The 26,765-nt window shown below is 39.2% G+C and overlaps 1 protein-coding gene across 1 annotated transcript in view; it reads right to left on the bottom strand.

The window, feature by feature from the left end:
• Positions 1-26,233, bottom strand: part of LOC126251660 (splicing factor YJU2) — a 68,513-nt gene extending 42,280 nt beyond the window's left edge. Inside the window, exons 1-5 of the mRNA XM_049952231.1 lie at positions 26,106-26,233; positions 25,898-25,998; positions 17,827-17,938; positions 4,014-4,181; positions 2,023-2,210 (exon numbers count right to left, since the gene is read on the bottom strand). Coding sequence (XP_049808188.1) covers positions 2,023-2,210; positions 4,014-4,181; positions 17,827-17,938; positions 25,898-25,998; positions 26,106-26,129 — 593 coding nt within the window. The 5' untranslated portion in view covers positions 26,130-26,233. The remainder of the gene's footprint in view (positions 1-2,022; positions 2,211-4,013; positions 4,182-17,826; positions 17,939-25,897; positions 25,999-26,105) is intronic.
• Positions 26,234-26,765: the final 532 nt, after the last annotated feature.

Genomic DNA, 26,765 nt, shown 5'->3' on the forward strand with positions numbered 1-26,765 from the left:
GATGTAAATGCACTTTGGTAAAATTCTAGGGATTGACTTTTACACCATCGCTTGACACAGGAAATAAGTCATTCTCACTATCAAATGTTTTACTGTGCAGGTGGACCTTCAGATGACCAAAGAGGTAAAAATCAGACAGAGCCAACTCTTGACTGTAAGGAGGATGAGGAACCATTTTCCAACCCATTTTCCTGATTTTCTCCTGCGTCATAAGGGCTGTATGGGGTTTGGCATTGTCATGGTGTAATCTGATGAGCTGACCCTGAAGTTGTGGTCTGTGGGTCTTCATGGCAGGTCGCATGCTTGTCAAATGACAAACAGTAACGATTCTGGTTAATCGTGGAACCAGGTTCCAGTCAATGAAAATGACACCACAGAGATCCCAGAAGGAGGAGGCCATCACCTTTCGGCCCGCTCTTCATGATAGTCTTGGTTTCTTCTTCTGAGGGGAACCCGGATGATGCCACTTCGTGGATTGGGTTTTGCTCTCAGGTTCAGGCAAATACAACCATGTTGCATCCTGGGTAATGATGCCATCAAAACACTGTTTCCACTCTTCAGTTAAGGTCTTCATGAGACCCTCGCACACATTCTTCCTCATTGTTTTCATTTCTCTTGTTAATAATCTAGGCACCCAACATGCACAGATTTTTCTGTACCCTAGTGACTGTACCACACTACCCAATGACAAATGAGTCATTTCATAAAGCTGTCATCACATATCTGTCATTTTGGATTATTTGATCAATGGTCTCCTTCTTCACATCACTCACTGCCGTCGATGCTCTACCGCATCATGGATTGTCCAGTAGAAAGAAATCACCTTCTTTAAACCTCTGCAACCACCACTGGATATTGCTGCGATCCACTGTGTCCTCCCCATAAACAGGGAGCAACTTCCTGTGAATTGATGTGGTACAGTCACTGCCAGTCTTGAAGAGGAACTCCATCACCGACTGTTGTCGCAACCTGACGTATACTTCACAGTCCATTGTGGCACACATGTAAATAAAAGAAAATACTTTTATATACCAGCTTATAGCTAAATGTTCCAAGTATGTTCACAAAAAATTTCATTCTCCTCCTGAAGGGAAAAAAAAAAAAAAAAGTAAATTTGAGACGACTGTGCAAAACTTTTTGAATGCCCTTCGTATTAATTTGAGTCTCTACAGCAATGACTTGATTAGGGTAAGCTAAAGTGAGGTCTCTTTATGCTGTTGGGCATATTCTTCTTGAATGCTGTTCGTGAGAAAGGAGCAAAGAAATAAAAACTGTCGTTGATAAAGATGGCTCTTTCTTATTATGAATTCCTCCATGTAAATCCAGAATATCTTCCACATTCCACCAGAGTATGGAAATAATTGTTATTAGTTACATTTTTCTTTCCTTTTCTTTATTGTGAGTGTATCCTATTTTGGGATACCAGACATCATTGAAATAACTTCTTTCTGTTGTGCCATATCCTGTGATGGCCAGCTAGTGAAATTTCCAGATCCATCAAATCTAGTGTTGCATATGGCAGTTACTAATGGATAATTGTTTCTTCATTTATTTGTTTGTATCTCCATAACTGTCACATGCTGGTTATGCTGGAGATTTTATAGCTGAGTGCACACCGATTAATTTATCTTTTAAAGTACCAATGTCAACATTATTGGCATCTGTAGACAAATTGGAAGAGATGGCAAGATTTGCAGTTTCGGAATAACTAATAGGAATGTTACACAAAAGACAACCCCACTGGCTCTCATCATGACAGGTATCACTTGCCTCAAATTTAATCCTTAGAAGTGGAAAAATTGATAGTCAAAATGAAATTACTTAGTCTGAAGAGCAACAAGATCTTTGATTCAAAAACAGATGAACAATGGTTAAATTATACATATGTGCAATGCTGATACAGATAAGCAAATAAATATTGCAATGGTCTACTTGAAGATACAGACCAAGGTTTTTGGCTGATAATACAGATAAATTAATAGGTGCCATTCAAAATTGAAATGTATGAGATTGATTACTTACTTAATAAATTTCTCGTCTTCTTCTTCTTGTTGTTCTGCGAGACGTTTACGAATCTCAGTGTCATCAAACTGGGAGAGCATGCCATCAAAATCAACTGATCGCTGACGGCGATTGAGGTCTCTCAGTTCTTCCAGTGATTCAAGTAGCTCTAGTTCTTGCTTTGATTGTTTTGTGCGGTTCTCAAGAAGCTTAAATGAAACAATGAATGTAAGCTAAATATATATTCTCTTGATCTGAAGCAAATCTATTTTTGTGTCAGGCTGAAGAATGCAAATCATCATATCCAAGATTAAAATTTTGAAAATATGTAAGAAACTAACATTAACGGCAGAAAAATGAGACAAGTAAACCAAAACGGCAATCACATTAACAAGTGGGGGCAAAAAGTATGTATTTCTACATCCTAAATCCAAAACCTGCCAACAAAAATACTAAATATTTAATAATGTTAGTATTGTATAGAAGTATGTTACAGATTATATACAACTCAATAAAAATGTGATTTCATACATATACGAGGGTTATTCCAAAAGTAAGGTCCGATTCGCCGTAACTATTGAAATTTGGCGCCAATGACAAAACACGCATGCGCGCCGACTCCCGGCAAGCCTTGCGCGTCAAACGCCGCCATTCGCTTTGTTACTGTTGCTGAGTGTAGTTCACAGTGTCACTTTACAATGTTTAAGACAATTGATCAGCCCGCCGATTGTGAAGTAAGGGCAGTGATACGGTTTTTGTCTGCAAGAAACAATTCAGCTGCGGAAATCCATCAGCAGATTACTGAAGTGTACGGTCCTAACATAATGAGCGACAGTAAAGTGCGCAAGTGGGTGCGAGCTTTTAATGAAGGACGGGATAATGTGCACGATGAACCACGGTGTGGCCGACCATCAGTGATTTCAGACGATTTGGTCAATGCGGTTGACAAAAAAATTCGTGAATATCGCCGATTCACTATTACAGACGTAGAGATGCATTTTCCGAATGTGAGTAGAACAACTTTGTACAGAATTGTGTCTGAACATTTGAAGTTTCACAAATTGTGTGCCCGTTGGGTTCCCAGGCTGCTTACTGAGCCCCAACGAATGAAAAGAATGGCTTTTGCTCTTGATGTTTTGGAGCGATATCATAAGGAAGGTGACAGTCTTTTAAACAATGTTGTCACAGGGGATGAGACATGGGTTTCTCACATCACTCCAGAGTCTAAACGTCAGTGAAGTGAAAGAAGCAGTTAAGGACTGGTTATCGTCACAGGCGGCCGATTTCTATAACATGGGCATTCAAAAGCTTGTAGAACGATGTGACAAATGTTTAAATACGTATGGAAGTTATGTAGAAAAATAGATAAAGATGTAAGGAATGTAAATAAAACAATTGTTTTGAAAAAACATTTTAGTTTTGATTTTTTTTTTATAACCGGACCTTACTTTTGGAATAACCCTCGTATTTTCCTCAATCAAAGTAACTAAAACCACAATTTACTGAAATTAAAAAACAATCACTGGAAAAGCAGGTATACTTTGACAAGACCATGGGATATAAGAAATACAATGGACTATAAGGGATAAACAAAAATTTAGGAGCTAGCTGCTGGACTACAAAGTATACTAGATTTGATCACAAGTGATTGGTGATGAGTAGTAAACTGTAAAGGATTAAGAAACATTCAATAAGTAAGGTACAGTACAGCTCATGATAATGATAAAACAAAAAGTTTGAAAAGGGTACACAGGTACTACAATTACTGATGTGAAAGGGCCATAAATAAAAGAAGAAATACTTCAGCTTATCAATTAAAGGATGACTGTGATGAATAGTCGGCAGTAATGAGATCAAAAGGAACTGCAAAGAAGCAAGGCTGAGTACAATACCCCCCCCCCTCTCTCTCTGTGTGTGTGTGTGTGTGTGTGTGTGTGCACACGCACATGTGCATGTGCATTTTGACATGCAGTGCACAAATGTCTTAACACAAATATGTTCTGACATCTCACCTTCATAGGATTCGTTGCCTCATCCTCTTTACGTTCATCCTCTTCTCTTTGTGCTTGTTCCTCTGCAAGTTTCAGGGCCATAAAATTGCGAGTTGCACCTGCTTCTATTTCATAGTCTGTATTTTTAGGATCAGTTTTGAATGAGATTTCCTGTAGGCAGCGTGTACACTGTTGATAGAAACAAGAAAGTTAATGTAAGTTTTAACAAAATACAATATGTTATTTGCACCACTGAATGATTAATTTTTTGTTCTGAAGTCCAAGCCTGTCTCTTTCCTTTATTTTTATGTATAAAATGAGTAAAGAAGACACTATTAGTGATAGCTGAAACAATGATTTGGGCAGTAGTAAAACCCAAAGTATACAATGGGAAACATATTCTAACTTGCTTTACTTTTTTAAAATCAGATAACCTTTCTCCTCCTCAGGATATCTGTGATCTCTACAGAGCATATCTGCAGACGGCAGATTGGGGAATGCCTCAAAGTTATGCATGGTAACATAGAAATGAAATAACTCCAGTGAACTAACAGGCGCTGCGGTATCAGCCTGCATAGTGCTATAACATGTACAAGGAGGAAAGCAAGGCTAATGGCTTTTGAGATGTGGACATGGCAGACAATGGAAAAAAATAAGTGGGGGGGGGGGGAGGGGGGGGGGGGGGCAATAATTGAGGAGGTACTGATAAAAGTGGGAGAGCAGAGACAATAACTGTGGTTAAACAAAGGAAAAGAAACTGGATAGGATACACATTAAGAAAGGGGGAAGGGCTTATAGAAACTGTTTTAGAAGGATATGGGGGAGGGAAGACAGGGTCAGGGATGAAGAGATTTCGGATCCTGGATGATGTGCAGAACAGCAGCAGATACAGCAGCATAAAGTAGAAAGTGGTGGACAGTTAGGAATGGAGACTAAAAAAACCTGCTAACATACTAGAAAACTGGTGATAATAACAAAAGATAACCTGAGAAAAGAGAGACTCTAGAAGATAAATATTCATACTTTCGATAACAGAGAGGAGATAAAGAAAGAAAACTATAAATTCATGATACACAATAAGGGAGTGTATTACAAGGCTACACAAAGTGTTAAGACAATATCCTGGTATGTAAGACTAGAAGCCGAGGTTATGAATACATAGGTAGTGGGGAGAAATAAAGAGGACATGAAGTGTGACCAGAAGGAATAAAGGAAGGAAGGAAGGAAGTAAGGGAGACAACAAAATGAGCACTTGGGGGAGAGACCCTGCTAAGGCTGGTATTAAGCTATCATATTGCTTTGACAAAGAAATATGATCAAATATTTGTTAAATTTCTTTGACAAAGATCCTTGACGTGGCACTAAACAGGGTATTACATTGTCGTCATATTTTTTGTCAAATTTCAAGATGGCAGATAACAACTTGTTATTATGCGCTGCACTTGCTAGTACCACAATTGCATTGTGTGTGTATTTGGAAGAGAAGCAGCACGAAAAAAGGAAACATACGTGGATGAAGCCATGGGTATTATGTCGAGGTAATAAAAGCATCCAGCAAAATTTGATACGAGAGCTGCAAGTGGGGGATATCAACTCTTATATGTAAATTACTTACGAATGGATGGAGCGTGTGTTTCAGTATTTGCTCAGTAAAGTAGCTTCTCATATTACAAAACAAAATACTCTCTTGAGAAATGTTATACCTGCAGAAGACAGGCAACTGCGACACTGGGATTTCTTGATAGAGGTGAGAGTCACTCTAGTTTACAACACATCACTCGAATATCACACTGCACATTAACCAAAATAATTCCAGAAATGTGTGAAGTGATTAAGCACTGAAGGTGGAATGTGTAAAGATAAATAAATGTTTAATACACTATATGGGCAATAAAAACTATTTTTATTTTTGAATAATTTAATTAGTGGGATTAGTGTTCCAACAACTACAAAATTAATAAAAAGTATGAAACAGACGTGTAGCACTTTTTAACTTGTGGCTTCCAGAGTTCAAAAATAGATGAAGTAGAATGGGAAGCTAAGAAAGCACTTTTTATTTTAGAGTGTGACCACATCCTCTATTCCGACTTGCTGAAAAGCTGACTGGATGTTTCCAGATGTAGATGGGGATGGCTGTAGCTGTAATTGTGGACAAATGTCACCTGCAGCATATTCCACCAACCCATCAACACACAATTAACAGCATGCACTGTGCCCCTTGCTAACCCCTCCACCATAGTCGAAGCAAGTTTGAGATGAAGGAACACACCAACTTTGAAGCCACATTTACAAACACATTACAAAGATGTCAAATAGATGTAGTGACTCCAGAGCTCCAAGTGGTTTCATTTCACAGTGCAGTGAACAGAAGAAAAACAACTTTTATGATCAAATCTACAGCGAGGCCCTAGATTTGATCATATTTATTTGATGACAGGCAAGATCTGACAAATTTCTTTGACATAAATATTTGACATATTAACTTTGACAAAGAAATATGACAGTGTATTACCGGCCTAAGGAAAGTGGTCTGTGGTATAACTAAGTCTCTTCATTTGTTATGGACAGTGGTAGTACTTGACACTTTCTGATGCCCTTTTCTAACTGTTAATCACCTGCTTCTTCTCAATTTGACAGGAGTTTTTTTATTACTGCTTGAATTTTGTGGGCAGCTTTCTCATCAACTTCTATCTTTTTAGTGACTTAAATTCTGTTTAATTTTATGCAAAACCAAGTGTTTACTTTTTTTCAAACAAGGGTTTTAATTATCCATGCAGTCATCACATTGTGAAGACATCCTGTTTCTCATATTGCTTCCCTATTTTTTTAAATTACATTTTAAATTATTTCCTTATTTACTACTTGCAGCTTAACTTTTGTTTGGTACTACAGAAGGAGCAATCTAGGCAGCTACAAATATATTTGACCCGTTTCTCAGAACATTACAGCTGATGACACTTAACACAAACATATAAAAACACTCTGAAACCATTACTGCTCAAGAACAAGCCCCCTAAACCTAGATTAAATCCCTCTTGTATGATCAGTAAATAGGTATGGAAAATTCTGGCAGAATGTAAATAATGTAGGAGTGACCAAATAGAGACCCCCCCCCCCCCCACACACACACACACATACAGAGGAGTGAGGAGTTGGGTCGGCTGACTGACAACTTGGAGTGAGATGACAGGTGTACAAAATACGAATGTGGCAGAAAGAGACAGCAGGTTCAAAGGATAAGAATGCAACACACCAGTGCCGGTCACGGTGAGTTCGTGTAGTGCACAATAATGATGATGTGATAGAGTGGATTGAGACTGGATGACACTTCCGAGGAAAAATAGACTATGGAGTAGAAGGAGTGGGTGGAGTACAAGTGAACGTTGGGACCCAGGCCATGTGGAGGTGGTTGTGGGGGCAGGAGGTTAGCGGAGATTGAAGCCAGGAGGAATATGGGAATGAAGTATAACCTAAATCTAGATAGCTGGACGTGGGTTTGAACCGTCATCCTCCTGAATGTGAGCTCAGTGTACTGACCACTGTGCCTCCTCGCTTTGTGATTGATAATGGAAACAAGGCTTAAGAAAAATCAGGACATGTTCACATGATTTATCAACGTAGAAGAAGTGTTTTACAACATACAATGGAACAATATATTTGAAATTCTGAGAACAATATGTCTTGGCTGTGGGGAAAGATGTGTCATATTCAATATGTACAAAAATCAACCGAGAACAACAGGAATGGTAGACCATGAAATAAATGTTCAGATTAAGAAGGGTTCAAGACAGAAATTCAGTCTTTTATCTCTATTATTCAACCTGTATGTTAAAGAAGTAATGATGGAAATATCAGAAAGGTTCAAGTATTGGATTAAAATTCAGGATGAAATGATATTTATCAAGATATTCATCAAGATATTGCTATTCTTAGTGAAAGTGAAACAGAATTATGGGGCCTATTCAATTGAATGAACAGTCTAATGAGTACAGAAGATAGCTATGAGTAAACCAAAGAAATAAAGAGGAGTAGCAGAAATGATAATAGTGAAAAACTTAACATCTAAATTGGTGACCACAAAGTAGATGAAGTGAAGGAATTCTGCTACATTGGAAGCAAAAGAACACATGACAAACTAAGCAAGGAGGACATAAAAAGCAAAGTGGTGTAGGCAACGAAGGAATCCCTGAGGAGAGAAAAAAGAATGTACTAGTATCAAACATAGGACTTAATTTGAGGGAGAAAAATGTGTGAATGTACTTTCAGAGCATGACTTTGTATGGCAGTGACCTGTGGAGTGTGGGAAAACTGGAAAAGAATAGGACGTGGTGCTACAGAAGGATATTGAACATTAGATGAAATGAGGAAGTCCTCCAGAGAAACAATGAAGAAACAAGGTAGGAAGATTAGAAGTTGACATCCCATTGACAGTGAGGCCATTAGAGAAGTAGAACAAGCTTGGATTGAGAAAGGATGAGGAAGGAAATCAGTTGTGTCATTTACACAGGAGCCATTTCCACATTTGCCTTAAGCAATTTTGGGAAATCATGAAAAACCTAAATCCGGATGGTCAGATGGGTATCTGAACCTTCAACCTTCCTAATGTGAGTCCATCATGTTAACCACTGCACCACCTCACTCTGTCATCAACAATGAAAGAATCATACGAAAAACACTGACAAGAAGGGACCAGATGACAGGAAATCTGTTACAATATCAGAGAATAACTAACTACAACTTCCACAGCACTACATGGAACTTAAGAGGGTAAAACTGTAGGGGAAGACAGAGATAGGAATACAACCAACAAATAATTTGACAACGTAGGGTGCAGGTGCAGCTCTAAAATGAAATGGTTGGCACAGGAGAGGATTACTTGGTGGGCCTTATCAACTCAGTTGGATTATTATTTACTTATTTATCATATGGAAATACAAATACAAAGTTACAAAACTGCTTCATGTCAGCACCTCTCCAGCATGAAATAGCATAAATGACAACAGCTATATGTGGATATGAACGTCTTTTATGCATTTTATCACACCACTCATCGCTGTTAGGAAACCTTCGAAAGGACGCTTGTAGGCATGTGGGGGACATGTTGCTGTTACATGAGCAACTGTCTGTCATTCTGCACTGCAGTCACAAGATGGTGATGAAAGTTTGCCCCCACTTGTGGAGTGTGTGTGCACATCTTCCATGGCCCATTCAGATGTGGTTCAGGATAGTACAAACTGCCTGAGGTTGCTACAATCCAGGCGGTTTCTTCTGGAAGCAGGGCAGTTTCAGGCATTGTGGAGGACAGTTTTGTTGCAAACAGTGTTCCTGTTCTTCAGTGGTACTGAATTCAATTTCTGTGAGAGTCCTGATTGTGATAAGAATGGGCTGTCTTGATCTTAGTCTTTATCACACTGCTGGGAATACATGGTTCAATTATGGAAGGTCAGTTTTATCAGAAATTTTTTGGTATACACAATGTAACATGCTCTTCCATCTGACATCAGGAGGTGGACTGTGGCTCAAGATAGACAACCAGTATGTGGGCGTAAATCACATTCACCCACTAATAATGTGCATGGTTTCAATAAATTGCACATCTACCTTTTTATGTGTGGACTATTAAGCCAGAAAGGCATACAGTACTCTGCTGCTGAGCATACGAATTCAAGTGCCAATCCTTGAATAGTACCAGTCAGATGATTGACACCTAAAAATAAAACTTTTTACTAAAGATTCATTCAGTTGGCTACTTGGTTGGTGGTCATGCTAACATACAATGCATTACAGAAATTGCAGCGGAGACAGTACATGACACGGCTACTTTCACAACTGGCCCTTCCTGCACATAGTTCAGTTGCTCCAGTCCAGGATGATACTGAGTGATGAAGATGCTCCTCTGCAGCTGTGTCTGGGGGATTGCGGGATACTTAGGGTTTGTGAGGTTATGGCGAGGGAGATCCATCTGTCGACTAGGTTTGAGAGATAGTGCCTGTCTGGGAATGCCTTAATGAGTGAGCACAGTGGGGGAAAGAATTCTTGCCACTGCAGATGAGGGACCCACAGGTGGCCAGACTACTTGGGAGTTTTTTTTTTTTTTTTTTTTTTTGGGTGGGGTGGGGGGATGACAGCTATTAAAATGCACGTACCATTGATGAATAGAGGGCTTTACATAGGCAGAGGTATGGATGGAGCCATGAGAAAGGTAGAGGTTAACATTCAGGAAGATGGCACGTTGCACTGTGGAGGAACAACTGAAGCAAACGGGAGAGAAGATGAATCTGAACCAGACAAGGTGTTTGGGGTTCTGGGTGCCTTGATGGCCCATAAAGAGACTGGCATAGGAGGGTAATATGTGGATGCCCACGGCTGTGGTGCAGATTGGTTGGAACCAATAACACTGCCATTGACAACATTTTTATAGATGCACTGAGACCGCAAAGTCACAGTGTAATTTCATAGCTAATGGCTTCTCAGCTGCTGACATTCAGCATCAGAGAGCATGACAAAAATAACTGCTAAGCTACAAGGCTAATAAATGAAAAATTGACTGTGAAATTCATGAAGTATTTGTGAAATGCAGACTGAAAAAATGTGCACAACACCCCTGGGTGTACAAACAACTTAAGAGAATGCAGCCGTGTGACATCTTCAACAACCCCAATATTTCGATTGGTGCATATCTGGTCTTTTCAAGCCACAAATGTAATGAGGGAGTGCTGTGCACAGAAATTTAAAACTTCAATATATGAGGACACATGCAGAAAGACAACACAGACACTGCAAACAATTAGTGCCATCATACAACCAAAGATGACCAACAGCAGTAGTGGTAACGAATATGAATTACCAATGGATGAGCAAGCAGCATTAGCTCTGTCCCTCTGTTGTTTGATCAGGAAAAGAGTAGTATTCTAAGTAGAATTTAAGCAACAACTTCTCTCTCTGTTTATACGGTAATTTGCTAATTTAATCTCAACTGCATCATTAATGACACTCTCCCAATTGCTGGAAAGGCACACTAAAATCTCTGTATTGTTATATTCCAAAAGATGATCAGTGCCAAGGTAAAGTTTAGCAATAACAGACTTGAAACTTTCTGGCAGATTGAAACTGTGTGCTGGAGAGCAAGTGCTCTAGAGCACTTGGCCACTAAAGGTGAAGATTCCAAGTTTGAGTCTCATTCTAGCACATAGTTTTAATCTGTAAGAAGGTTTCATATCAGTGCACACTCTGCTATAGATTGGAAAAGTTTAACAGCAGATTTGCTAGGTATTGGAAGTCTATGTGACACTTATATGCACCACATAATGAGGTTTTAAATTTCCTTGTAAAGTTCTATCTCCCTACATTTGTGCCTTGAAAGTATGGATCTGTTGAAATATTGGTGGTCATTGGAGATGTCACCAGGCTACATTCCCATAATGTGTGTGAATATTTCGTATGTTGGGAGAAATTAAAGTTTCACCCCCCTGGTATAAATGAAAACTGTAATGTATTCTGTATCATAGTTGGTTGGTTGGTTTGGGGAAGGAGACCAGACAGCGAGGTCATCGGTCTCATCGGATTAGGGAAGGACAGGGAAGGAAGTCGGCCGTGCCCTTTGAAAGGAACCATCCCGGCATTTGCCTGGAGCGATTTAGGGAAATCACGGAAAACCTAAATCAGGATGGCCGGACGCGGGATTGAACCGTCGTCCTCCCGAATGCGAGTCCAGTGTCTAACCACTGCGCCACCTCGCTCGGTACTGTATCATAGTCATTGGCTACTTTCAAAACTGTCTTCCTGCAAAATTAACTGGTGGAAGCAAATAAATGCACCTAAACCCTGAATTAAAAATGGGAGCAGAAAATCATCCAGAACCAAGAGAAGACTCTTCTTCACTTCAAGGGGCACAGTTGATGAAAGGGTTAAATCACAGTACAAACTGCACTGTAAAATTCTAAATGTGTCTGTTGCCATCAGAGCATCAAAATGTGTGTACAATCAAGACAAAAATACACTCCTCCAGCAACAAGATAAAAACATGGAACATAGTAAAAAATGAGATGGGACATACAAATCAAGAAACTGAAGACATTTCTGTAATCATTAATAATGGACTAATCAAATATAATCCTAAAATTACACAGACAAGTTTGACAAAACTGAATTTCATCCATCTCTAGAAGAAGTTGTTAATGTTATTTTCTTAAAAAAAAAAAAAAAAAATGCTCAAGTGACTCTGATGAAAGCAGCAGTAACATAATGAAATGTTATTCAGCTGACCTTAGTAACATAGTGATTTATTGTGAATGACTCTTTTTGCAGTTATACTTCCCACAGTGACTCAAACAGGCTACCGTCAAACCAATTCACAAGAAACGAGAAGATACATGAGAATTACTAACACATTTCTTTACTGCCATTATTTTTCCAAAATTTTCCAGAAGATAATTTACTATGCACACACTAAGTGCAGAGAAACATACTCACCAGCAAACAACTGCAATTTCAAAAGGTATTATCAACTGAACAGGCTATACTTACCTTGACAGATGATAAACTAGAATCAATAGATCAGAAACTGCTGCCACTGGAAATATCTTCTGAGCTGGTTAAAGATTTTGATTGTGGAACCATACTATCCTTATGCAAAGTAAAATATTTCAGAACACTTAAGCAGAGCAGGTTCATTGTTTTCATCCCATCTGAATGACAAAAACAATTTATTTCAGCTCCATGTGAGCCACATGATGGCAGGCACTCAGAATATGAAACAATCAGGCATGGTGTACAAAAAGGTTCAATTTTGGGTCTTTTGTTATTTCTGATATAAAAAGGACGTACAATAAAGAAATTACATGAATGAAATGGAAAATGGCAGATGTGATGTACATGTACAAACACATGATTACAATTTTAGTAAATCTGGATGATTCATTCAACAGAAAAAGCTTCACAAATTGAGCAAGTCAATAAGGAGTTGTTCTATCTCTGGCCCTCATAATTACTTGATTAGGAATTTACTGCAGAGTTGTTGGATGTTCGCATGAGGGATACTGTGCCAAATTCTGCCCAACTGGATTATTAGATCATCAAAATCCCGAGATGGTGGCAGGTCCTACCCATACTGCTCCAAACATTCACAACTGGGGAGAGATCCAGGGGCCTTGCTGGCCAAGGTGAGGTTTGGCAAGCCTGAAGACAAGCAGTAGAAACCCTCACCACGTGCAGGCAGGTATTATCTTGCTGAAATGTAAGTCCAGCATTGTTTGTCATGAGGGGCAACAAAGGAGGGCATAGAATATCGTCAATGTATTGCTGTGCTGAAGGGGTGCCTTAGATGGCAACCAAACGGGTCTTGCTATGAAACGAAATGGCACCCCAGGCCATTACTCCTGGTTATCGGCCATATGGCAGGCAACAGTCAGGTTGGTACCGAACATTGTCCAGGGCATCCCCGCATCCATTTTCACTGATCATTGGGGTTGATTTCAAAGCGGTACTCACCAATGAAGACAATTTTATTCCAGTTAATGATATTCCAGGCTAAAGATATGTCTGGAGACACACTGGACAGCAGTGGGAACCAACCTGACTGGCACCCGCAACATGGGTGATGGTCTGGGGTGTCATTTCAAAATTCAAAGCAAGATCCGTTTGGTTGTCATCCACAGCATACTTTCAGCACACCACTATGTTGATGACATTATATGCCCCATTTTGTTGCCCTTCATGGCAACGTGCTTACATTTCAGAAGGACAATGCACAGTCGCACACAGTGGGAGTATCTACAGTTTGTCTTTGTGCTTACGAAACCCTACCTTGGACAGGAAGGTCAGCAGATCTCTCCCCAGTTGAGAATGTTTGGAGCATTATGGGCAGGACCCTCGAACCATTCCAGAGTTTTGAAGATCTAACATGCCAATTGGACAGAATTTGGCACGATAATACCTCATAAGGACATTCAACAACTCTGCCAACAATGCCAAGCCGAATAACTGCTTGCATAAGGGCCAGAGGTGGACCAATGCACCACTGACGTCCACAATTTGCGAAGCTCTTTCTCTTGAATAAACAATCCCATTTTTCTGAAATCATAATCATTTAATTGCAGCTACAGAAGATGCAAAATTTTTAATTTTTGCAAATGATACAGGAATAGGAATAAACAACAGCAACTGTCCTCTTACCGAAAAGGTAGCTAATGAAATATTAGAATACATCAACAGATGATACATGGCAAGTGGGTTATTACAGAATTTTGACTCAATACGTACAATTTTGACTCAAGAGTCTGTCAAATATGATACTGCTACGCCTTTGTTGTTCAGAAGTACGATGCAATGTTCCTTTGGGCAGGCTTGCATGTCTGAATGAACATTGCATCATATTTCTGAACAATACAGGCACTGCAGCGATTACAGCCATTATGAAACACATAAAATGTATCCACAGTTGCGAATATGGACAACCATCAGCTATACCGGTATGACAATGAAGATTTGTGCCACACTGGGACTCAAACCCGGATTTCCACTTACTGTGAGCATTTGCCTTCCTCTTGATGACATATGGAGGTTTGGGTCTGACCCTGAATTGTGTTCAGATAGCCTAATGGTAAGGTGAACACTCACAATAAGCAGGAAATCCAGGTTCTAGTCCCGGTCCGGCACAAATTTTCATTGTTGTGATTCAATTTCAACTGACGGTTGTCCATATTCACAATTACAAATACATTTCATGTGTCCATTAAATGATAATGTTTGTATAAGATAGGTTCTATAAAGGGAAACCACGTATCAGAGTGATAAAGGAACTTCCCTACCTAGGTACTGGTTTAGATGTACATCAAAGAATGATCAATCCTTTAACAGGTTTTACTTCGCCTGATGGTAGGACCTCACCATGCCCCTACAGTGAACTTTCATACACTTAAAAATGACACTAACAAGGAAAACCCAGAAGTACCTGAACACTACTGGAGCACTCTAGAAGAAACACTGGACAAGATCCCACAACACCACACCACCTTGCTTATGGATAATTTCCAAGCAAAAGTTGCCAAAGAATAAAAATATCACAGAATAGTTGGCTACTATCCCTCTCACAAGAGGACCAACAGGAATGCACAGAACCTTATAGACTTTTGTGAGACGTATAACATGGTGCTAACATCAACTGCTTTTCAAATACTTACCTAAGAAGTCCAAGACCTGAAAGAGTCTAAATCTCTGTTAGGTGAATTCCAAACAGGCCATGTAGCTGTAGACAGGAGGTACCATATGGAGGCACAGTTTGTCCAGGTACTCAGAGGAGCTAACCTAGACACTTTGATCATTACCTCTACCTGGTAAAGACCAATCTACAACCACTGAGGAAATCATCTAACATTATGAAGAGCTCTAAGATGATGAAGTTCAACACATTACGACTGAATGATGAGGACTGTACCTTCCATAAGGAAAAGCACACAATAGCAGGAGTGGTCCAACTTACAGAAAAGCTCTGCTGGATGCCACACAAGAAACCATCCCTGCCTCATCCAACAAAGGCAAGTATCCCTGGTGGAACACAGACTGTGACCAGGATACAGAGAAAAGGCACAGAGGCTGGATCAAGTGGAAGAATGAGCCAAACTACCAGATTTTTTAACATAAAGAGACATAAAAGTGATCACCATCTGTAATTTCGAGAGAAACTACACCACATTCCTGATACAACATGAAGAGGAGGTCTTCAAGAACACAAGAGACATCCATTGGGGGAACAAACTGGAGAACACATGGTACACAGCCTCTGTTTGTCAGGTTCGCACACCTGATGGGAAGTTTCAGTCGGACAGTAAAGACTGCAGCAATACTCTTGCTGGGTACTTACAAAAGCCCCTCAATGCAGAGGAACCTAAAAAGAGATTTACCTTCCATGAGCCCCCTTCTAGGAATCCAGTCTAAATACCACCAACCAGTGAAGAAAAGAGGAGATTATCAACAGCCTCACAAACAAGAAGGCCTCTGGTGAAGATGGCATAGTAGTGGAGATGTGGAAACATGCAAATGAATACTTTACACAGGGCATCCATCAGACTGCACATGAGATATGGATAAGGAGACCGTACCTAGTGGATGGACCTCAGCTCTGATCTATCTTCTTCACAAGAAGGATAGTAAGACTGACCTCAACAACTACTGTGGCATATCTGTGATGGCTATCATGAACAAGATTTTGTCTAGAGCAATGCTAACTGGAGTCAGCAATCAACTTGATTCCCAACTAGATGAATATCAGGCCAACTTTTTAGCTAATAGATCTTGCACACAGCAAATACAAAATGTCAAGACCATCTTTAATACCAGAGTCACAGCAGACGTACCTGGGTAGCCATCCAATCAGACCTTCAAAAGGCTTATGATTTGATAGGTAGACAGACCTTGATCTCCTCCCTACGAGAAGTTGGCCTACATAAGAACAGCATATTAAGTCAGGCCCTTCTGAGGAACACAACCTCCACAGTGAGCTCTCTGAGAGTTTCACCATTCAAACAGGAGTTAGACGAGGTGATGGCCCCTCATGCATACTTTTCAAAAGTGTACTGAAGAAGATTATCAGGGAATGGACTTTCACACTACCATCGGTAACTGGAATGAAGATTGAGTACAACAAGGATAACCTCAATGTACTCTGCCTAGCCTTTGCAGATGACCTGACAATATAAACGAGGCTACTCACCAACTACAGAGCCCCTGCAGCATTGCAGCTATGACCAGTTTGAAGATCAGTATACAACAAACTGAGTTAATTAGTAACATTACTTCCATCTGCAATTCCACTAGATGGCAAAGCATTCTCTAAGTTTCCGCAGTCAAATATTTAGGAGAGTGGATTTCACCAAATGAGAGTGAGAATTTGTCAGTACATACCAGATGTGACAAGTTGGAGAGGGTCTACCACTCCTGCAAGAGTATTTACATCTCCAAGTACCTTTCCAAGAAGCTTAAACTCAAATATTATGACTCAGCAGAAAGGCCCTCTGTACTGCATGCCTCTGAATGCTTCCTGATCACCAGCAAGGGCCCACTTAGGAAACTAGAGTTCAAGGAACATAAAATCCTACGGAGAATACTAGAACCAATAAGAGAAGAGGATGGCAACTACCAGATCAAACGTAGTAGTGAGCTGTACTATCTCTATGAAAACATAATCACATCTATGAGGAAGAGATGACTGGCCTTCTAACGACATTTGACCTACATCAACTCCTGTAGACTCACAAATAGAATCTTCATCATGACAGGTAGTAGGAGAGCCTCCAAGAACAAATGGATTACTACAGTGAAATCAGACCTGTAGCAACTTGAAATTCCATTAGAAACCATACAGGGTCAGTAAAAATTCTGGGAAATCATTCTACAAGGAATATTCCCAATGTCTCTTACCAGCAAAAAGAGCACTGGAACCAACAGACTAAAGAGGACAGAGGAGAAGAAGCTTGCTCGCAGTCAGAAAATGAAAGCTTTCTGGGCCAAGAAGAAACAGAAGACCTGTAAAGTGTCAAAGTAAACCTTGTGGTCCTAAGCAGGCATAAACATAAAGAAGAAGAGGAAGATTAGTGTTTGTAATTATTTATATTTATGAGTGTAAAGTAAAATAAATTTACAGGTACAGATTACAGCAGCAATTTTCTTTAACATGAGTTGGAAAAATGTTGTGCACATCTAATATGGACAATTGTAACTAAAGCTGATACAATGTGTGAACTTACTTCTCCTGTAAACAATAAATCGGAAATACATAATTTATAATAAACTGATTACATAATTAAATGAGTGTTACAAAGATGTGGAAAACATTTACCTTTATGTAAAATCTGTAGATCCTTATTCCTAGATAATCCTCTCCTTCAACATCTTCTTTTCGTGCATTGAATTTTTTTCCCTTGTAGATGTACTCTCCACAGGTAACACACCTTTTAATAAAACAAATGACAGAAGATAAATAAGATAAACTAAATTTTTTCTTTGGAAAAAAAATCAAATTGCTCACACTGATCTTCTAATGAAAACTCTTGTAATTTTTTGTTGTTATGGCCTTATACAGAAATTTTGTGGTGAAATGGGAACTTTGTAGTGACTAACAAATTTGTAGCTCTACTGCTCATCATGTGAGCTAAAAACAATAACCGATTCATATTCCACATAATCTGACATTGCAGGTCAGTTAATCAAGGTGTCTTCTTTCTAGGCAGTCATACACAGGAACCTAAACAACATGGAAACCCCACCACATCAGCTATATGGGTTACCAAAAATCTACAAAGATGGTGTACCATTAAGGCTGATTGTAAGTGCTCTTGGTTCATCAATGTAAAAAGTAGCTAAATACTTGGCCGATCTGCTTCATCAATATGTGGGAAAGACTGACACATACAGAAAGGAATAAGGAAATTCCACTGAAAAAATGAAGAAACTACGACTTTGCCCAAACATCATCCTAGTCAACTTTGATGTTGATTCTTTGTTTACCAATGTTCCACTCAATAACTTTCTGGTGCATATTTGTTCTATTTTTCCACAGGACATCATCAAACTGTTTCACACAAGTCTTACTAAGTGCTACTTCATGTTGAATGGTGATTTCTACAAATGGCTGGAAGACATCGCCACAGGTAGTCCAATTAGTCCAGTGGTTGTCAATTTCTTCGTGAAGCCTTTTGAAAGACAGATGCTGGATTTGACACCTTGCAAAGTTAATATGTAGTCCAGATATGTTGAGACACCTTTGTTGTGAGTAACCCCAGTGAGGAACATCTTGGTGACTTCCTAGGACATCTGACCAGTCTCCATGAAAACATTAAATAAACTATGGAGGTAGAAAAGGATCAACATCTATCCTTTCCAGATGTGCTGCTTACAAGGAATGGTGACAATCCAGGACAAAACATGCACTGGAAATCAATACACATGTACAAACTTTCAAATCATTTTCTGCAGAAAAGAGATATGATTAACACACTCATAGCTGCACCACCTCAGTTCCGAAATGAAACACTTGGAATGCATTCTGAGGAACAATGGGCACTCCACTAGTTATATACAAAGTGCCACAAAATCTAACATCTGGCAAATTGGCAAGTCAGGAGATGAAATGGAGATATTGCCATAAATTTCCAGGAAGACAGAATTGGTTGTATATTGCACAAACACAGGAAAATTATTAAACAAACTGATCAAAAAAAATCAGAGTGTGTTAAAAAGGATAAACTTGCAATGTAAGGAGTATTTTGCATACTATGTGTATCAGGAGAAAAGGGAAAAATCTATGTTGAAATGACTGGATGCTTCATCAAACCAGGAAAATCAAACACAAACGGTACTGAAGGCTGTGGCATAGCATGTGGTGTGTAAAATGAACCAAGGAATAAAATTTGTTGCCACACATGTGCTTACTGTGAAGGAGAGCTACTATTCCCATTTGTTCAGAAAGCTGTCAAAATTTCAAAATTTATAAGAATGCAACGGTGCCTGGAGAAATTTTCATTCCACTGAAATGTGCTGTACCATCTGCCAGCTTTGACCAGTGGTGCAAGCTACGTTGTGTTATGTAAAGTATTTGGAATGTATTGTTTTTGGAGATGGTGATTTGTCATCCGTGTTGGCCCTCTCTAGCACTTAATATCTTAGTTTAGTAGTTCAATGTGAGTGATGTTGGTGAGGCATTGGACTTAATGCTCAACATTAATGTTACTCCATGTTTTGAAAATTTGTTTTCATTGGCTTGCCAGTGAATTATTTTAATATCATTAGTTGGCTACTCTTTTGTTTTTGGTCTTCAAATTTTCAGTTCAACATGTTGTTAACAGTTGGAAATTTTGAAGTTATAGACCTTACAGCACAATTTATGAGTCACATGTTAGCTACCACTATGGGTGATGTTACGGCAACTACAATTGGAAATTTATCCAGTCATATGGCCTTATGATACAATGTGTGAAGTGTCAACAGTGCACAGAACTATTGAAACTAATCACAGTTGCCGAGTCTTGAACCAGGAACGAGTATCTGAGGCGGAATATAAATTCATTGCAGGTGGTATGGATAAGCAGTCTTGGGAAGTACTTTTGAACACATTTTCCAAAAACAATCTTTAGCAGCTCGCTTGACAGTCCACATACTATGGAAATAGGCTGACCTTATCAGTGGCATCAGTATACAGATAGTGATTATGCTGTTGTAATAGTGTCAATGGTTATTGAAGTTAATAAATCCAGCAAGAAGGCCAGGAGAGTATTTTTGTTGAAAGGAAAAGACAAGCATGTTGTTAGCATCCCACTTAGTTACTGAATGGATATAATTCAGTTCAAGGTTTATGGACATAGAGAAATTATGGGGAAAGTTTAAAAAGACTGTAAAAACTGCACTGTGGAGAATTCTGTGGCAAGTAGTAGATTAAAGATGGAAAAATCCTACTGTAGTTTAATAACAAAATTCAGGAATTCCTGCAGAGGCAGGCACTGTTGCACTCTCAGTTTAAAGGAGAATGCATGAAAAATGAGTGGAAAATGTTGGTAGAAATTTGTATGCCTTAAAAATACCGATAAGCAAACATACAACAACCACCACTGTCATACCTTAGCAGAAGATCTTGCTGAGAACCAGAAAAAATTGTGGTCCTACATAAAATCGCCAACCAGGTCAAAGGCTTCTATGCGGTCATTTGTTGACCAGTCAGGTGTGGCAACAGAACTCAGAAAAATGAATTAAATTTCACACTTAAGAAATGTTCCACACACGATTGTTATGGATTGTCATACAGTCTCCCATATGAAGAACATAGCAACAGGCATCCCTGTCTTAAAGAAACAACTCAAATAGTTCAAAACAAATAAGTCGCCACATCTGGATGGAATACCAGTTCGGTTTTACAGAAAGTACTATATGGCATTGGCTTAGCTTGTATATATCACAAATCTCTCACCCAGCACAAAGTCTCAAGTGATTTGAAAAAACACAGGTGACTGCTGTATTCAAGATGATTAAAAGAACTGACACCCAAAATTACAGATCAATAACCTTAACACTGGTTTGCTGAAGAATTTTTGAAGAGATTCTGTATTTGAATTTAATAAATTTCATTGGGGGGGGAAAAGAAAAAAAAAAAAAAAAAAAAAGAAAGAAAGAAAGAAAGAAAGAAAGAAAACTGCTGTCCACAAATCAGCACATATTTTGAAGGCACTGTCCATGAAATTTAGCTTGTCCTTTTCTCAAACACGATATCCTGTGAACCATGGATGAAGGGCAACAGGCAGATTCCATATTCCTACATTTCCAGAAAGCATTTGACATGGTACCCCATTTCAGATTGTTAACAAATGTGTGACCATGCAGAATAACTTCCCAGATATTGAGTGGCTCAAAGACTTCTTAAATAATATAACCTAGTGTTCATCAGAGACAATAGCACTGTAAGGAGTGCCCCAGGGAAGTGTGATATGACCGCTCTTATTCTCTATATACTCGTGCGTAAATGAGCTGATAGACAGGATGAGCATCAACCTGTGGCTTTTTTTCGATAATGCTGTGGTGTGTGAGACGGTGGTGTCATTTGAGTGACAGTAGAATACAAGATGACTTATTTCCAGTTGCTGTAACAAATGGTAGCTAGCTCTAAAAGTTGAAAAACCTAAGTTAGTGCAGACGAGCAGGAAAAACAATTCCATAATGTTCTAATACAGCATTAGTAAATATCTAGGTGTAATGTTGCAAAGTGATATAAAATGAAAGAATCACATAAGGAGGGTAGCAGGGAAGGCGAATGGTTGAATTCAGTTTTCTGGGACAATTTAGGGAAGTATGGATAATCTGCAAAGCAAATCATGAACAGAACAGTAGTGTGACCTATTCTTGAGTGCTACTCGAGTGTTTGGAATTCACCCCAAGTCATATTAAAGGGGCTGCTAGACATGTTACCAACAGGTTTGATCAACATGTGAGTACTATGGAGACTCTTTGTGAAGTGAAATAGGAATCTCTGGAGGGAAGAGCACATTTCGAAAACTTTGATAAATGGCATTTGAAGCTGGCTGCAGGATGATTCTGCTGCCGTCAACACACAGTTCACATAAGGCCTACAAATATAAGAGAAATTAGAGCTAATACATAGGTACACAGACAGTCACTTTTCTCTTGCTCTATTTGCGAGTGGAATAGGATGGGGAATGACTAATAGTGGCACATGGTACCTTCTGTCAGGCAGCCATGGTAACTTGCAGAGTATGTATGTAGATTAAGTACGTATGGGTTTCATTAATGGTTGTTATTTTGTGTGTGTGTGTGTGTGTGTGTGTGTTGGAGGTCAACAAAAATAACCAACCAAAATTGAGAAATTAATGCTTCTAGAAGTGGAGAAACTGGGAATAAACTTTATAATAGGTTAATATAACTAAGTTAATTCAACTGTTCTAAGCAAAGAAGGGAAGGCAGAAAGGTGGAAGGAGTATATAGAGGGTTTATACAAGGGCGATGTACTTGAGGACAATATTATGGAAATGGAAGAGGATGTAGATGAAGATGAAATGGGAGATAAGATACTGCGTGAAGAGTTTGACAGAGCACTGAAAGACCTGAGTCGAAACAAGGCCCCGGGAGTAGACAACATTCCATTAGAACTACTGACGGCCTTGGGAGAGCCAGTCCTGACAAAACTCTACCATCTGGTGAGCAAGATGTATGAGACAGGTGAAATACCCTCAGACTTCAAGAAGAATATAATAATTCCAATCCCAAAGAAAGCAGGTGTTGACAGATGTGAAAATTACCGAACTATCAGTTTAATAAGTCACAGCTGCAAAATACTAACGCGAATTCTTTACAGACGAATGGAAAAACTGGTAGAAGCGGACCTCGGGGAAGATCAGTTTGGATTCCGTAGAAATGTTGGAACACGTGAGGCAATACTAACCTTACGACTTATCTTAGAAGAAAGATTAAGAAAAGGCAAACCTACGTTTCTAGCATTTGTAGACTTAGAGAAAGCTTTTGACAATGTTAACTGGAATACTCTCTTTCAAATTCTGAAGGTGGCAGGGGTAAAATACAGGGAGCGAAAGGCTATTTACAATTTGTACAGAAACCAGATGGCAGTTATAAGAGTCAAGGGACATGAAAGGGAAGTAGTGGTTGGGAAGGGAGTAAGACAGGGTTGTAGCCTCTCCCCGATGTTATTCAATCTGTATATTGAGCAAGCAGTAAAAGAAAGAAAAGAAAAATTCGGAGTAGGTATTAAAATTCATGGAGAAGAAGTAAAAACTTTGAGGTTCACCGATGACATTGTAATTCTGTCAGAGACAGCAAAGGACTTGGAAGAGCAGTTGAACGGAATGGACAGGGTCTTGAAAGGAGGATATAAGATGAACATCAACAAAAGCAAAACGAGGATAATGGAATGTAGTCAAATTAAATCGGGTGATGCTGAGGGAATTAGATTAGGAAATGAGACACTCAAAGTAGTAAAGGAGTTTTGCTATTTAGGGAGTCAAATAACTGATGATGGTCTAAGTAGAGAGGACACAAAATGTAGACTGGCAATGGCAAAGAAAGTATTTCTGAAGAAGATAAGTTTGTTAACACAGAGTATAGATTTAAAAGTGCACGAAGTCACTTCTTAAAATATTTGTATGGAGTGTAGCCATGTAGGCCTATGGAAGTGGATGTGGACGATAAATAGTTTAGACGAAGAAAATAGAAGCTTTCGAGGTGTGGTGCAACAGAAAAATGGTGAAGATTAGATGGGTAGATCACATAACTAATGAGGAGGTACTGAACAGAATTGGGCAGAAGAGAAATTTGTAGCACAACTTGACTAGAAGAAGGGATCGGTTGGTAGGACATGTTCTGAGGCATCAAGGGGTCACCAATTTAGTACTGGAGGGCAACGTGGAGGGCAAAAATCGTAGAGGGAAACCAAGAGATGAATACACTATGCAGATTCAGAAGGATGTAGGTTGCAGTAGGTACTGGGAGATGAAGAAGATTGCACAGCAAAGAGTAGCATGGAGAGCCACATCAAACCAGTCTCTGGACTGAAGAGCACAGCAACAACAAATTCAAGTATGTTGGCATCTACTACACTTTGTTCATGTGCAAAACTTCACACCTGATCACATTATTACCTTTATTCCATTACTTTCGTGTTTTCTATTTTTTAATGTTGACTGGCATAGTTAAGTTAACCAGAATGTGTTTTGAAAGCTTTATTTTTTTAGTTGATCATGTAAAGTGTAGCCTAAGGCCTGTATATGGTTAGTTAAATGTGGGAAATCTTGCAAAATCACATTCAAACTGGCCTTTGGTATTGACATTCAGCAGCTGAATCAATGCAATCTTCATCTGAAGTTTGTAACATTACTGTGCAGCTTTGACAACTGGACTGCAGAGTTCATTGGACTATATGTGGCACTGGGCTGCACCCAACACAGCTTGAGAAGGTATCATCAATTCATGGAAACAACAATTTTATAATGTGTAGTTTAGTAGAGTAGCACATAATCACCAGGAGGGGGCACAAGCCCCTTCTTTACTCCACAACTGGATGCCTATGTAAGCATGACAATATTCTTAACAAGAAAGCAGAAAAACTCGAGAGAAATAGACCCTGCATTCCCGTCCTACAGTGAATGATCGTTGCAGGTAACAGAGGGAGAACTAATGGTACAGATCTGGGAAAGTCTCAAAGACACTGGGGCACAAAGTACATGCGAGAACTGGGTTTGACTCTAGTCTGCCACAAGCAATGGAGTGTGAATCTTAGGTAATCCCAGTCACTTGTGTTGGATAAAGTCAGTAAAATCATTAAACAAATGTCAGCCGAAAACTCTGAGACAAAAGCAAACAGTCAACACATCAATTTAACACATTTTTAATTATACTCTGATTAAAATTACTTTGTGCTTGACAGATTGCATTGCAGTGTTGCCGATGCACTGCCGGCCACACTTAACAAGGCGCCGCACCTACCTACAAAACAGGAAACACAGCAAGCACTTGGTGCTCGAGAAAGAACTAAGTCTGACTGGTGGCTCGCACCTACCACTCAATTCACTGAAACATCAATCAGAAAGCAATTTTAAGTGCAGTATACTAGTTACCATCAGCTGCCAGGATCGGTTATAGGAGTAGTGGTTGAGGAGACACAATCAACTGACGCAGTGTGACATAATTATATTGATTACATTATTCTCATTGACTTGCGGTTACTGGAAATTAGGAATGGGTGAATACTGAAGATAACTAAGTTTAACATCCTGATACTGGTGCTACTGTTATTAGAGATGAAGCGTAAGCTCACACTGGATAAGAGTAGGAAACAAAATGGGTGTTCATTTTCCCAAACATTGACAGACTAAACCCAACTGTCCACAGCAGTGTTTTTTAAATATGAGATTGGAAGGCAACTCGAATTTTCTGTAGACTAGGAATAGATGTGGAATACTGTTTTGCTGACCTCTAGAGCACTTTCTCACTAACATTTTCTCAGATTGCTCAAAAATCACTTGCCATTCACAGAACGAAAACTGGCAAGACAAGGCCTCGCAATTTTTCCCATCGTGAAATCTCTTCTCTATTCCATTAGTCGAAATATTTTCTTCGGTTTTTACATGGTATGCCACTCGGAGAAGTAGCACTCATTCCAACATCAACTGAGATAACGTAGTGACAAGAGTATGGCCTCATGAGAGAATTTACTGACAGTACTTGGATGTTACAACAGACTATTCATGTTCATGTAAGCGGACGAAAACTATACAATGAAAATCGTCGAAGAATGAATAGACACATAATATCATACTTAGATAAATGGCTTACTAAACAAGACTGAACAGACATCATCACACTGAGAAGTCATTATAACTTATGATATGGTTTCTCACCTCATATTAAATGGAGCCATAAGTCTCACAGTGTATTGACGATTTTTTGGCATCTTCATCCTCGGGATTTTCGACGGATCGAAATCCGGAGGATAATATTTCTGAAAAGTCAAGTTACATATCAGTGAACTCATGACTGGTCAACAATTTAATTTGTCATTAGACGAATACACAATTTTACAACAAAACGTTCACTACGGATACCTACATTTAACACTTTTCTTTCCGACATTTTCGCTTGTGTTGCTCAGTTAAAAACCCAATATACTGTTTACAAACAGAAGCACAGTAACAACACACTCAGCAACATATACAACACAGCAAAGTTCCTCAGCGCGGAAGACACGTTTGCCAAACCAAAGATGAAAATAGTGAGCTGGTAACCATGGTCGAAGTGGTAACCTCTCTAAACACTTTGTGAAGCATGGTGTGAAGTGAATCAGTTTGTTAAACTGGGATTGAGTGCCCTATTTTGTTAAGAATGTAGTACTAATAGATGTACCAGTAGTATTAGTGATTGTTCATCTCTGGATCATTTTTACATTGAAATTGTACATGTCAGGGTGCTGAGATGAAGAATTAAAATAGTATTGGTATAAAGATATTATATAAACAAATTTGAACAGTTCACCGTGATAACGATTTATGATTTGAATATATAGGATACGATGTTCGTTAAGTAAGAAATACAAAAGAGAAGACATAATGTTCCGATTTGTACTAACGTGTCCTCTTACAAGGCAACCTCCCCATCGCAGCCCCCTCAGATTTAGTTGTACGTTGGCACAGTGGATAGGCCTTGAAAAACTGAACACAGATCAATCGAGAAAACAGGAAGAAGTTGTGTGGAACTATGAAAAAATAAGCA

This window comes from Schistocerca nitens, chromosome 4 (assembly GCF_023898315.1).
Source record: "Schistocerca nitens isolate TAMUIC-IGC-003100 chromosome 4, iqSchNite1.1, whole genome shotgun sequence".
Taxonomy (NCBI): Eukaryota; Metazoa; Arthropoda; class Insecta; order Orthoptera; family Acrididae; genus Schistocerca; species Schistocerca nitens.